Here is a 13,525-nt window from a genome sequence, read left to right on the forward strand (position 1 = left end):
AAAAAGTTTCTGCACAGCAAACGAAACAAAGAAAATGAAAAGGCAGACTTTCCTGGTGGCACAGTGATTAAGAATCTGCCTGCCAATGCAGGGGACTCGGGTTTGATCCCTGGTCTGGGAAGATCCCACATGCTGCAGAGCAACTAAGCCCGTGTGCCACAACTACTGAGCCCACGTGCCACAACTACTGAAGCCCACACACCTAGAGCCCGTGCTCTGCAACAAGAGAAGCCACCACAATGAGAAGCCCATGCACCTCAACGAAGAGTAGCCCTGGCTCACCGCAACTAGAGAAAGCCCACGTGCAGCAATGAAGACCCGATGCAGCCAAAAGAAAAAAAGAAAAAAAAGAAAATGAAAAGGCAACCCATGGGATAGAAAATATTTGCAAACCATATATCTGATAAAGGGTTAATATAAAACATATAAGGAACACCTACAACCCAATAGCAAAAACAAACAAACAAAAACAAAAAAACAAAATATCCTGATTAAAAGACAAGCAAAAGAATTGAATAGATAGTTCTCCAAAGAAGACATACTAATGGCCATCAGGTATATGAAAAGTGCTCAACTTTGCTAATTATCAGGGAAATGCTTATCAAAACCACAATTAGATATCATCTCACACCTGTCAGAATGGCTATCATTAAAAAAATTAATAACAAATGCTGGCAAGTATATGGAGAAAAGGGAACTCTTGTACACTGTTGGTGGGAGTGGAAATTGGTGCAGCCACTTTATTTTTTCTAATTTAAAAGAAAAAAATTTTTTTTGGCCATACTGCGTGGCTTACAGGACCTCAGTTCCCTGACCAGGGATCAAACCTGCGTCCTCGGCAGTGAAAGCGCAGAGTCCTAACCACTGGACTGCCAGGGAATTCCCTGGTGCTGCCGCTTTAGAAAACAGTATGGAGGTTCCACAAAAAATTATAAATAGAACTACCATATGATCCAGCAATTCCACTTCTAAGTATATACTCAAAGGAATTGAAATCAGGATCTTGAAGAGATATCTGCACTCTCATGTTCATTGCAGCATTATTTACAATAGCCAAGACATGGAAATAACCTAAATATCTATCAGTGGATGAATGGAAAAGAAAATGTGGTATGTACATACAATGAAATATTCTTCAGCCTTAAAAAAGAAGGAAATCATTCCAGTTGTGACAACATGAATGAACCTGGAGGACATTATGCTAAATGAAATAAGCCAGACATAGAAGGACAAATACTAACTATATGCTACCACTTATATGAGGAGTGTAAAATAATCAAACTCATAGGAGCAGAGAGTAGAATGGTGGTTGTTGGTGGGGGAGTTGTGGGGGAAACAGACGGAATTAGTCAAAGGGTACAAAGTTTCAGTTTATACAAGATGAATAAATCCTAGAGACCTGTACAGCATAGTGCCTATACTTGACAATGCTCTGTTGTATACTTTAAAATTTGGTAAGAGGGTAGATCTTTTTAAAGTGTTCTTATCCCTACTACTAATAAATAAAGAGGGTGGAAGGAAACTTTTGGAGGTGATGGATATATTTATGGCATAGATTGTGGAGATGGTTTCACAGTTGTATACTTATCTCCAAACTTGTATACATTAAATATGTACACCTTTTTGTGTGTTAATCCATACCTCAATAAAGTAATTAAAAAAAAAAACCCAGCTTGAGTACTGACCATTCAGAACAGATGATGACTACAAGCAACTGGCACAGCTATGTCCTTGTACAAGACTGGAAGTTCTTTTTGTTCAAAATTTCTAAAGCATTGCTCCATTGCCTTATAGCTTTCTGTGTGCTTTTAAGAGGTCTGCTGCCATTCTGATTCCTGATCCTGTGTATGTCACTTGCTTTTTTATTTCTGGAAATTTTTAGGATCTTCTCACTGTCCTTAGAGTTTGGAAATTTTACAGCAATGTGGTTTGATATGGCTCGTCATAGCCCTGGGCATTGGGGAATTACTTTTGACCTATAACTTGTGTCTTTCAGTTTTGGGAATTTTTCTTTTATTATATCTTTGAAAACCTCCTTTTCACTCTTCTTTTTTCCTGGATCTCCAATTTTGGGCATGCATTGAATCTCCTGCATTGATCCTCTAATTTTTTTTTTTTTCTACCTACTTATTTTTCATCTCTTTATCTTTTGTTCTATTTTCCATCATATTTCCATACTGTATCTTCTAGTTGTTCAATTTGTTTAATTTCTGCTATTTTTAATTTATAAGTTCCCTTTCTTAGTCTCTGCTTTTATACTTTAATAGCATTCTGTTCTCATCCTTAATTCATTAATTTTTTTTTATTTTAATATTTTTATTGTTTTCAGGTAATGTCTTAATCTTATTCATAAAACCATAAGGTTTGTAGATTTCCAAATGATTCTATCAAATTCTTCTTTTAAAGTCAGTCTTTTGGACAATCCTGCAGCCTGTGGAATGAAAGCCACATTCACAGAAAGACAGACAAAACGAAAAGGCAGAGGACTATGTACCAGATGAAGGAACAAGATAAAACTCCAGAAAAACAACGAAATGAAGTGGAGATAGGCAACCTTCCAGAAAAAGAATTCAGAATAATGATAGTGAAGATGATCCAGGACCTCAGGAAAAAAATGGAGGCAAAGATCGAGAAGATGCAAGAAACGTTTAACAAAGATCTAGAAGAATTAAAGAACAAACACCTAGAAGAATTAAAGAACAAACAAACAGAGATGAACAATACAATAACTGAAACGAAAAATACACTAGAAGGAATCAATAGCAGAATAACTGAGGCAGAAGAATGGATAAGTGACCTGGAAGACAGAATGGGTGGAATTCACTGCCATAAAACAGAATAAAGAAAAAAGAATGAAAAGAAATGAAGACAGCCTAAAAGACCTCTGGGACAACATTAAGTGCACCAACATTCGCATTATAGGGGTCCCAGGAGGAGAAAAGAGAGAGAAAGGACCCGAGAAAATATTTGAAGAGATTATGGTCAAAAACTTCCCTAACATGGGAAAGGAAATAGCCACCCAAGTCCAGGATGCGCAGAGAGTCCCAGGCAGGATAAACCCAAGGAGAAACATGCTAAGACACATAGTAATCAAACTGACAAAAATTAAAGACAAAGAAAAATTATTAAAAGCAACAAGGGAAAAAATGACAAATAACATACAAGGGAACTTCCATAAGGTTAACAGCTGATTTCTCAGCAGAAACTCTACAAGCCGGAAGGGAGTGGCATGATATATTTAAAATGATGAAAGGGAAGAACCTACAACCAAGATTACTCTACCTGGCAAGGATCTCATTCAGATTCGATGGAGAAATCAAAAGCTTTACAGACGAGCAAAAGCTAAGAGAATTCAGCACCACCAAACCAGCTCTACAACAAATACTAAAGGAATTTCTCTAAGTGGGAAACACAAGAGAACAAAAGGACCTACAAAAACAAACCCAAAACAATTAAGAAAATGGTAATAGGAACATACATATCAATAATTACCCTAAACGTGAATGGATTAAATGCTCCAACCAAAAGACACAGGCTTGCTGAATGGATACAAAAACAAGACCCATATATATGCTGTCTACAAGAGACCCACTTCAGACCTAGGGACACATTCAGACTGAAAGCGAGGGGATGGAAAAAGATATTCCATGCAAATGGAAATCAAAAGAAAGCTGGAGTAGCAATACTCATATCAGATAAAATAGACTTTAAAATAAAGAATGTTACAAGAGACAAGGAAGGACACTACATAATGATCTAGGGATCAATCCAAGAAGAAGATATGACAATTATTAATATATATGCACCCAACACAGGAGCACCTCAATACATAAGGCAACTGCTAACAGCTATAAAAGAGGAAATTGACAGTAACACAATAATAGTGGGGCACTTTAACACCTCACTTACACCAATGGACAGGTCATCCAGACAGAAAATTAATAAGGAAACACAAGCTTTAAATGACACAATACCAGATAGATTTAATTGATATTTATAGGACATTCCATCCCAAAACAGCAGATTACACTTTCCTCTCAAGTGCACATGGAACATTCTCCAGAATAGATCACATCTTGGGTCACAAATCAAGCCTCAGTAAATTTAAGAAAATTGAAATCATATCAAGCATCTTTTCTGACCACAACGCTATGAGCTTAGAAATAAATTACAGGGAAAAAAACGTAAAAAACACAAACACATGGAGGCTAAACAATACATTACTAAATAACCAAGAGATCACTGAAAAAAATCAAAGAGGAAATCAAAAAATACCTAGAGACAAATGACAACGAAAACACGACGATCCAAAACCTATGGGATGCAGCAAAAGCAGTTCTAAGAGGGAAGTTTACAGCAATACAATCCTACCTCAAGAAACAAGAGGGACTTCCCTGGTAGCGCAGTGGTTAAGAATCCACCTGCCAATGCAGGGGACACGGGTTCCAGCCCTGGTCCAGGAAGATCCCACATGCCGTGGAGCAACTAAGCCTGTGCACCACAATTACTGAGCCTGCGCTCTAGAGCCTGCAAGCCACAACTACTGAGCCTGCGTGCCACAGCTACTGAAGCCCGTGCACCTAGAGCCCATGCTCAACAACAAGAGAAGCCACTGCAATGAGAAGCCCGTGTACCACAACGAAGAGTAGCCCCCGTCTGCCACAACTAGAGAAAGCCTGCGCACAGCAACGAAGACCCAACACAGCCTAAAATAAATAAATAAATAAATAAATTTTTAAAAGGAAACAAGAAAAATCTCAAATAAACAATCTAACCTTACACCTAAAGGAACTAGAGAAAGAAGAACAAACAAAACCCAAAGTTAGCAGAAGGAAAGAAATTATAAAGATCAGAGCAGAAATAAATGAAATAGAAACAAAGAAAACAATAACAAAGACTCAATAAAACTAAAAGCTGGTTCTTTGAGAAGATAAACAAAATTGATAAACGTTTAGCCAGACTCATCAAAAAAAAGAGGAAGAGGACTCAAATCAATAAAATCAGAAATAAAAAAAGGAGAAGTTACAATGGACACCACAGAAATACAAAGCATCATAAGAGACTACTACAAGCAACTCTCTGCCAATAAAATGGACAACCTGGAAGAAATGGACAAATTCTTAGAAAGGTATAACCTTCCAAGACTGAACCAGGAAGAAGCAGAAAATATGAACAGACCAATCACAAGTAATGAAATTCAAACTGTGATTAAAAATCTTCCAACAAACAAAAGTTCAGGACCAGATGGCTTCACGGGTGAATTCTATCAAACATTTAGAAAAGAGCTAACACCCATCCTCCTCAAACTCTTCCAAAACATTGCAGAGGAAGGAACACTCCCAAACTCATTCTATGAGGCCACCTTCACCCTGATACCAAAACCAGACAAAGATACTACAAAAAAAGAAAATTACAGACAAATATCACTGATGAATATAAATCCAAAAATCCTCAACAAAATACTAGCAAACAGAATCCAACAACACATTAAAAGGATCATACACCATGATCAAGTGGGATTTATCCCAGGGATGCAAGGATTCTTCAATATATGCAAATCAATCAATGTAATATGCCATATTAACAAATTGAAGAATAAAAACCATATGATCATCTCAATAGATGCAGAAAAAGCTTTTGACAAAATTCAACACCCATTTATGACAAAAACTCTCCAGAAAGTGGGCATAGAGGGAACCTACCTCAACATAATAAAGGCCATATATGACAAACCCACAGCAAACATCATTCTCAATGGTGAAAAACTGAAAGCATTTCCTCTAAGATCAGGAACAAGACAAGGATGTCCACTCTCACCACTATTATTCAACATAGTTTTGGAAGTCCTAGGCACGGCAATCAGAGAACAAAAAGAAATAACAAGAATACAAATTGGAAAAGAAGTAAAACTGTCACTCTTTGCAGATGACATGATACTATACATAGATTAAAAAAAAAATTAAAAAAATAAAGTCAGTCTTTTGGAGCATCCATAAGACTTTGGTATGAAGAGTTGTCCTATTGGGGTTCAAAAATTGATATTTGCATTTGTATAGATTAAAGAAACAAAAATCTGTAAAAATTTTTAATGATGACCCTTGTCTGATTTTTTTCAAAAGAGGGATATTTATTTGAGGAATAATTGTGAAAATTTCTTTTTCTTTAGAAATTAATATTGTTCCCAGAACTGTCTCTATATTATCTCATTCTTACTGTCAAAATAATAGTCATTAGACTAAGATGTATCCAGGAATTTTGGGCTATCAGAAAGAAGTCACTATCCTCTGAAGCCATGTTTGCCATAAAAATGAAAGCTGGTCTGTTCTACTGTAGTAACCACTTGAATTGCTAAAATGCAACCTCATTTAAGATCCACGTAGAGTAAATTTTAAAAAACAAAAATGTGTTTTGCTTTGGAAATGATCAGGAAAAGTCAGTGTTCTCCTTTTTTCCATCTGGGCACTAAGGTTTCTCAGAGTTGAGTCTTCAACTCTGATCAAGCACCGTTTTGATGCTGCACTAGGTAGAGTCCAGCCATGTTCATGGAATCAATTCTGTTACATACTGTTTCAATATTTCGCAAAGATTTACTTTCTTTTTTCTCTCCTATTTTAGTGAGACTCTATACAATTTCATTTCCCATATCAAAGAAAGCATTAGCAGGGTAAGTATGCCACATTTCAAGGCATTAGAACATCTTGCATTTTAAGAAGTTTAATAATTATATTGTATTGACTTCTGTTCGTGTAGAATAGCAATATTTTAACTACCCTTTTTTATCATTAAATGACAGTTCACCAAGTTAATAAAATAAGGCAACAGTCTGTGAATTATTTCCTAATTTTGGGTTTCTTAGTTACAGACATCTGTGGAAAAATCTGAGGAACATCTCAGTTCCAGAAGCCAATCTATTTGGGATTCTTTGGAAACTGTGGCCAAGACATGTGAGTGTCTAGAGTTTGAGGTTATCAGCAGGGGGCACTGGTGAGCAGTGAATGTGAACTTTCTGACCCTAGCCAGATTTCTGCCAGTGGTGAGGTTCCATACAGTGTTTCAGATGAGAGAATGGGTACATAAGATTAGCCCTGAAGAGGTGTGGAGCTGAACTATGTAGTGGGCTCCACCTCTGTATGGGAATGCCCTGGTCCCTCTATGCCTTTTCTGAAGCACCAATCCTCCACCCAGTAACCCTGCTGCCTCAGGGCAGACAGTTCTACCAGGTTTCTCATCTCACTGCCTGAAGTGAATCAAGGGCATCCCTGGTTCTCAAATGAATTGCTGGCTGTGTTGTCTATAAAGGCTCCCTTGCTCCCTTAGGACTTAGAAATAAAGACAGTGCTCCTTTAGGAGTTAGAAATACTCTATAGTCACCTACTGTTCTTCTTGCTGCCTTCATTTCAATGAGAGCTGTTTTGTAGTGAATCACAGCATCTTTCTCAATTTCAGTTACAGTCTGTGGTTTGTAAAGTCCTCTGCTCTGCCAATTAGTGATTTACATTTAGGTGAAACCGTGGTTCAGGCCCTTATTTAACCATTACACAGGTCTCCTTAGGTGAACACTTCCCTGGAACCAACAGCTTCTCAGCTAAACAGCAAGATGATGACTGCATCTGCACTTGTTTGCATTTGTCTGTGTGTTTATTTTTTATTTTAAACAAATTGAAGTCAACTTATTCAAATGCCATGGGATGGATTGCTCATGATTTACAAAAATTAATGCCTTTGTGTAACTTAGAAATTAATCCCCATCTGTCTACAAAGAAGCACTGTACTGTCTGCTGGCTTCCAACCTGAATATCCCACACACAGGGCAACTGTGCATCTGCTTGGAAACCAGTTCTGGAAGCGTAGGACTGTTACCCTCACAAGAAGAAGCAAGACAAAGAGCAGAAGGAAAAGGGATGCTTTCTTTGTTTCACATGATAAAATAACTCATTTTAAGTGTGCAAGGAAAGCACTCTCTTTACTTGTTATGTTTAAAACTGGGTGAAGTACAAAAAGGAGAATTGCAGCAAATGTGTGGCATTTAAGGCCCACAATAGGGAATGGAAGTGCTCAAGGCCCCAACACAGGATGAAGGCAGAGAGAGGAGTAGAACTGAGTCTGGCTTATAGTAGGCATGGGGATCCTGATCCTTCACCCCTGACGGTTTCTTAACTTTCAGAGCTTAAGACTCAAGAGAGCCACATTGATAAGGCAAACAGTAACAAACACTGTGGCACTACATTAATTAAAAGCCAGGTTGTTCTTAAAAATAGGCACAAGGAGCCTGTCCAGAATCATTCCCTTTCTTGGTAGGTAGTGATCAGGAGCAGGAAGTTAGTCATTGAGAGAGGAACCAGGCAAATCCCCTGTCATATAGCTAGGCCCAGTCCAGCTAGCCTAGAGCACTGAACTTGCCAGTCAGTGCACTCTGCAGGCTTTCAGTATGCACTCACTGTGCTTGTAAGGGAAGGGGGAAGATACTATGTGAAAGCACTGTCTTGGGTTATTATGTAATTTATACCTTCACAGAATGAGGTCATGAAATCTTTCCCCAGTCACATTCTGCCTGTACAACGAGAAGGATCACTCAAGGCCATCTAATCTAACTCCTCTTCTTCTTCAGCTGAGGACACCAAGGACCAGAGTAATAGAATAAATTACCAAGGGCATCCACATCTCACTTTATCTTGGGTTTAGGTGGGGTAATTAGTAGAAAGCAGTACTTTCACCTAATATGTATAAGTTCTATTGAAAAATATGGTCATTAGGAGAATAAAAAGGAGGGGCCACTATCAAAATCAGAGAATGACTCTTTTGGAAAATAGATAACTCCATACGTCAAAATTAATTCCATATGAATCAATATATTGTGTGGTGATTAAATCATTAAAAGAACTGTAAGAAGCATGAGCAACATTTTTATAATTTTAGAGTGAGAAATGCCTTTCTGAGCAAGGCACATATAATTGTTGAGAAGAATGAGGTCCAGCTATATGAACCATGTTGGAATGGAAATATTTATTAATTGTTAAATGAAAACAGCAAGGTGCTGCTTATGTGCACATAGTTTGCTCCAGGACACATCTTGTGGAGGAGTGAGATCAGTCAGTGAAAATTGGGAAGGGTATCCTGAGAAAAAGGGGGACTGAGCAAACTCCTCTTGTACGTAGAGGCTTCCAGACCCTTTCTCAGGCGGCTTTCATTAGCACAGCAGGGAGAGCAAAACTAGAATTAAAGGAAAATCACTGGCCATCAGTGGAAAAGCATCAGAATATGACCTCATCTCAATGGAGCCCTTGTCAAATCACTAAAATAGAAATAAACAAAATCATCTTCAAGGACAGAGACAAGGTGGCGGCGAGTAGGAGGACCTTGAGTTCACCTCCTCTCACGAGCACACCAGAATCACAACTAACTGCTGAACAACCATCGATAAAAAAAGACTGGAATCTACCAAAAAAAGATATTCTACATCCAAAGACATAAAGAAGAAACCACGAGACAGTAGGAGTGGCGCACTCACAATATAATCAAATCCCATACCACCCGGGTGGGTGACCCACAAACTGGAGAGTAATTATATCACAGAAGTTCTCTCACAGGAGTGAGAGCTCTGAGCCCCGGGCCAGGCTCCCCAGCCTAGGGATCTGGCATGGGGAGGAAGAGCCCCCAGAGCATTTGGCTTTGAAGGGCAGCAGGGCTTGATTGCAGGAGCGCCACACGACTGGGGAAAACAGAGACTCCACGCTTGGAGGGTGTGCACAAGGTCCTGCACGCACCGGGTCCCCGGGCAAAAGCAGTGACTCCACAGAAGTCGGGGCCAGACCTACCTGCTGGTCTTGTAGGGTCTCCTGGGGAGGCGGGGGGCGGGGGTGGCTATGGCTTTCTCTGGGGTCATAAAAGCTGGTGGTGGACATAGCAGGGACGTGAACTCTGTCTGGAGGCAGACATTTTGCGGCCATGGCACCGAGACCTGGCCCCACCCAACAGCCTGTAAGCTCCAGTGCTGGGACGCCTCAGGCCAAACAAAATCATCTTTTTTCTAAAAAATATTAATTAATTAATTTATTTCGGCTGCACCAGGTCTTAGCTGTGGCAGGCCGCATCTTTAGTTGTGGCACGCAGGCTCTTAGTTGTGGCATGCATGCGGGAACTAGTTCCCTGACCAGGGATCGAAACTGGGCCCCCTGCATTGGGAGTGCAGAGTCCTACCCACTGGACCACCAGGGAAGTCCCTAAACAAAATCATCTTCACAAGAAAATAGAGATATTGGCAGTGCGCTCGGCAGTCCCTCAGATCTGTCTCTTACTTCAACAGTGTTCGGATGGAACAGATGCAGGGATGCCCCTTGCTCCAAACTCTGACCACCCCCCATCCTTTTTTCCAGTCACAACCTTCACAATCAGCCACTCAGCTATCCTCGGCCACCGGGACCAGCCAACACCATTTTTTGAGCTTAACTCCTTATTACTGATCAACCATGAGCTCCCGGATTCGTCAGAATTATTCCACCAAGGTGGAGGCTACCGTCAACTGCCTGGTCAACATGCATCTGCAGGCCTCTTACACCTACCTCTCTCTGGTAGTGATGATGTGGCTCTGGAGGGCATGGGTCACTTTTTCTGTGAATTGGCTGAGGAGAATCGTGAGGGCGCCGAGTGTCTCTTGAAAATGCAAAACCAGCACAGCGGCCGAAGCTATCTCAAGATGAGTGGGGTAAAACCCAGGACGCTACGGAAGCTGCCGTGCTCAGGGAGAAGAACCTGAACCAGGTCCTTGTGGACCTGCACGCCCTGGGTTCTGCCCGCACAGACCCCCACCTCTGTGACTTCCGGGAGAGCTGCTTCCTGGAGGAGCAGGTGAAGCTCATCAAGAAGATGGCGACCACCTGACTAATCTCCCCAGGCTGGCTGGTCCCCAGGCTGGGCTGGGCCAATATCTCTTCGAAAGGCTTACCCTCAAGCACGACTAGGAGCCTCTGAAGCCCAGTGGCCTTTGAGGAGCCCTTCTGGTGTCAGAGCTTCTGCCTGAAGCCCCTCTCTGCAGCCACTAGGAAGCTTTTTAACCACCCTGGACCCCTCCCAAGCCTTGGACCAAATGGAAACAATAAAGCTTCTTGCAGAAAAAAAAAAAAAGAAAGGAAGGGAGGGAGGGAGAAAAAACTAGAGATATTGTCCAGAATATGGAAGTGGATTTTAAAAGGCATTTTTACTAAAAAGCTAAAAATCTGTTTATAGACAAAGCAGAAATGAAATAAGTCTCCTTCTAGAGAAGACACACACACACACACACACGCGCACACACACACAGGATCTATAACCTAAACGTGGATATACACATGTATTGATACAAAATTCCAGAAACTGCTCATAACGTTAAATCCAGGAAGTGGGACCAAGGTCTGCATGGGAGAGATTCGATCATTTTTCATTGTATGCCTGTTTATACTGTTATAGTTTTGTTTTGTTTTTGGCTGCGCCATGCAGCATACAGGATCTTAGATCCCCCACCAGGAATCAAATCTGTGCCCCCTGCATTGAGAGCGCAGAGTCTTAACCACTGGACTGCCAGGGAAGTCCCTATACTGTTATAGTTTTTAAAAGGAAAAAATTCAATAGACTTTGGAAGTAATAGCTCAATACAAAAGCTCTTTAAAGGAGAAGACCCTGAACATATGTTTCCCAAGGACAAAGAAAGAATATGTGGGACCACAGACTGATGCTTACTGAGTACTGAATCTAGAATTGAAAACTTTGCTTGCCTTCCTCATTTTCTGTTCCTAAGAAACATTGATATTTAGGAACTCAACTAGGGTAGGATAATTACATTTGCTTTCTACTACAAATATCAACATGGATGTCTGGAAAAATATTTCACTAATTGAGTTTAGGGGCAGAAATCCAGTATTTGAAATATAAGTAAACAGCCTTTTTCTAATTGGTTGACACATGGAATTTAACTTGTGTTGAGTAATAGAAAATTCGCTTTCTAAAAAAATTCTTACATTTTTTATTGTGGTAAAATACACATAACATAAAATTTACCAGTTTTTACTTTTTTTCCCCCAAGACCACACTGGCTTGTCTATTCCTAGTCATCACAGGCTCTTTCTTGCCTCAGAAATTTTGCACTTGCTGTTTCCTCTAGCTGAATAACCTTTCCCTAATCTTTGCAGGGCTAGCTGCTCCTTATCTTTCTGGTTTCACCTTACATGACTCTATCTCTGATGACCTTATCTAAAGTAGGTGCCCCCACCCTCTTATTTTTATTATATTTCCTATCAGAGCACTTATCACCATTTTCATTTATTAATGTGCATGTTTGTTTACTTGTTATTTTTTTCTTCTTCAAGACTGCAAAGTTCATGTAAGTAGTTTTGTTCAAGATTGTTTCAAAAAAAAAAAAAAAAAAAAAAAAAAAAAAAAAGATTGTTTCCATACACCTAGCACAGTGTCTGATAATAAACTTTCAGATAAAACTGTAAATCTCCAATTAATATGTTCAAACACACTGGGGAGTCTTTCTGTTTCACTTTTTCATTAGAGATGTCCTGCCTGGAGCTCAGCCTCCAGCTCCAGATTGGGCAGGCTATGCTTTATGTCCTCTTCTTAGGACTTCACCATCATTCTGAGGATCCTTTTTTTTTTTTTTTCTCCCATTCCTGAGGGATGGAAGCAGGAGTACTGTGAACCAAGGGAACAGCATGTACAAAAGCCAATGGTGGAAGAGAGATTGCTTAGGCAGAGCTCAGAGATGCAGAGGATAGTAAGTTAAAGGGAAGTGAGCCTGGGTCTTGTTAGCCAATTTATTGAAAGATTTGGACTTCATCCAGTGGCCTGTGGGGTACCATTGAAAGTTCCAGTGACCGTTTCAGAGGAGGCATGATCATATCTACATTCTAGAAAGATCACTCTGATGACAGGGCCAAGAAGGCTGGCCAAAGAGGACGTTGGTGCCATGATCTGGGCAGCAGGTTTCAGAGTCCCCAGCAGGTGCTAAGGTTGAGTCTGCTTTGGCCAGGATGTTCTCAGGGAGGGAGGGAAGAAGAGACAGTGGAGGAACCACCCTGTTCTTGCTTTCTCTCCTCACCAGGGCTGATCTGGATGGTTAGAGTTCTGGGTGTTGGCAGAGCAGGCTCTGGTAGCCCATGCCGGGTTCCAGCTTCTCCCTCTCCACGACTGTGGCCTGGGCAGGGTGGGGCATACCATAGTCTTCATGTGGTAAATTGTCATTGTTTTGTATTTAGTGCAAGAGATCACGAAGGCCCAGAGTGATCTGGTGTTGGAAACAGTGCGGGACAAATGCAACATGGAACAGGCCATCCTTGAGTTGCAAAAGAGATTTGAAGGTGTAAGTGTAGACCCTGACCCCTTTCCTCAAGTGTGTTTCTGGCTTTGTTACTAAGACCTAGAGAGACACCTTTAAAATTGCAAATTTCAGCCAAGAACAGAGGCCACCACAGGCCCCTTGGTAACAGGCCAGGGTAGAGGCCAGCTTCCTTTCCCAAGGTTCTCTGGCATGATGTGGACCCTAGGGACC

At 40.5% G+C, this 13,525-nt stretch overlaps 1 protein-coding gene and 1 pseudogene across 2 annotated transcripts in view; both read left to right on the forward strand.

The window, feature by feature from the left end:
- Positions 1-13,525, forward strand: part of IHO1 (interactor of HORMAD1 1) — a 37,238-nt gene that overhangs the window by 20,507 nt on the left and 3,206 nt on the right. The window contains exons 4-6 of the mRNA XM_082413697.1: positions 6,616-6,664; positions 6,857-6,944; positions 13,233-13,336. Coding sequence (XP_082269823.1) covers positions 6,616-6,664; positions 6,857-6,944; positions 13,233-13,336 — 241 coding nt within the window. The remainder of the gene's footprint in view (positions 1-6,615; positions 6,665-6,856; positions 6,945-13,232; positions 13,337-13,525) is intronic.
- On the forward strand, positions 6,986-12,373 carry LOC309638099 (ferritin light chain pseudogene; annotated as a pseudogene). The gene has a single exon. The product of its transcript is annotated as a ferritin light chain pseudogene (transcript).

The sequence above is a fragment of the Balaenoptera physalus genome (genome assembly GCF_965194825.1).
Source record: "Balaenoptera physalus genome assembly, chromosome: 11".
Classification (NCBI taxonomy): domain Eukaryota; kingdom Metazoa; phylum Chordata; class Mammalia; order Artiodactyla; family Balaenopteridae; genus Balaenoptera; species Balaenoptera physalus.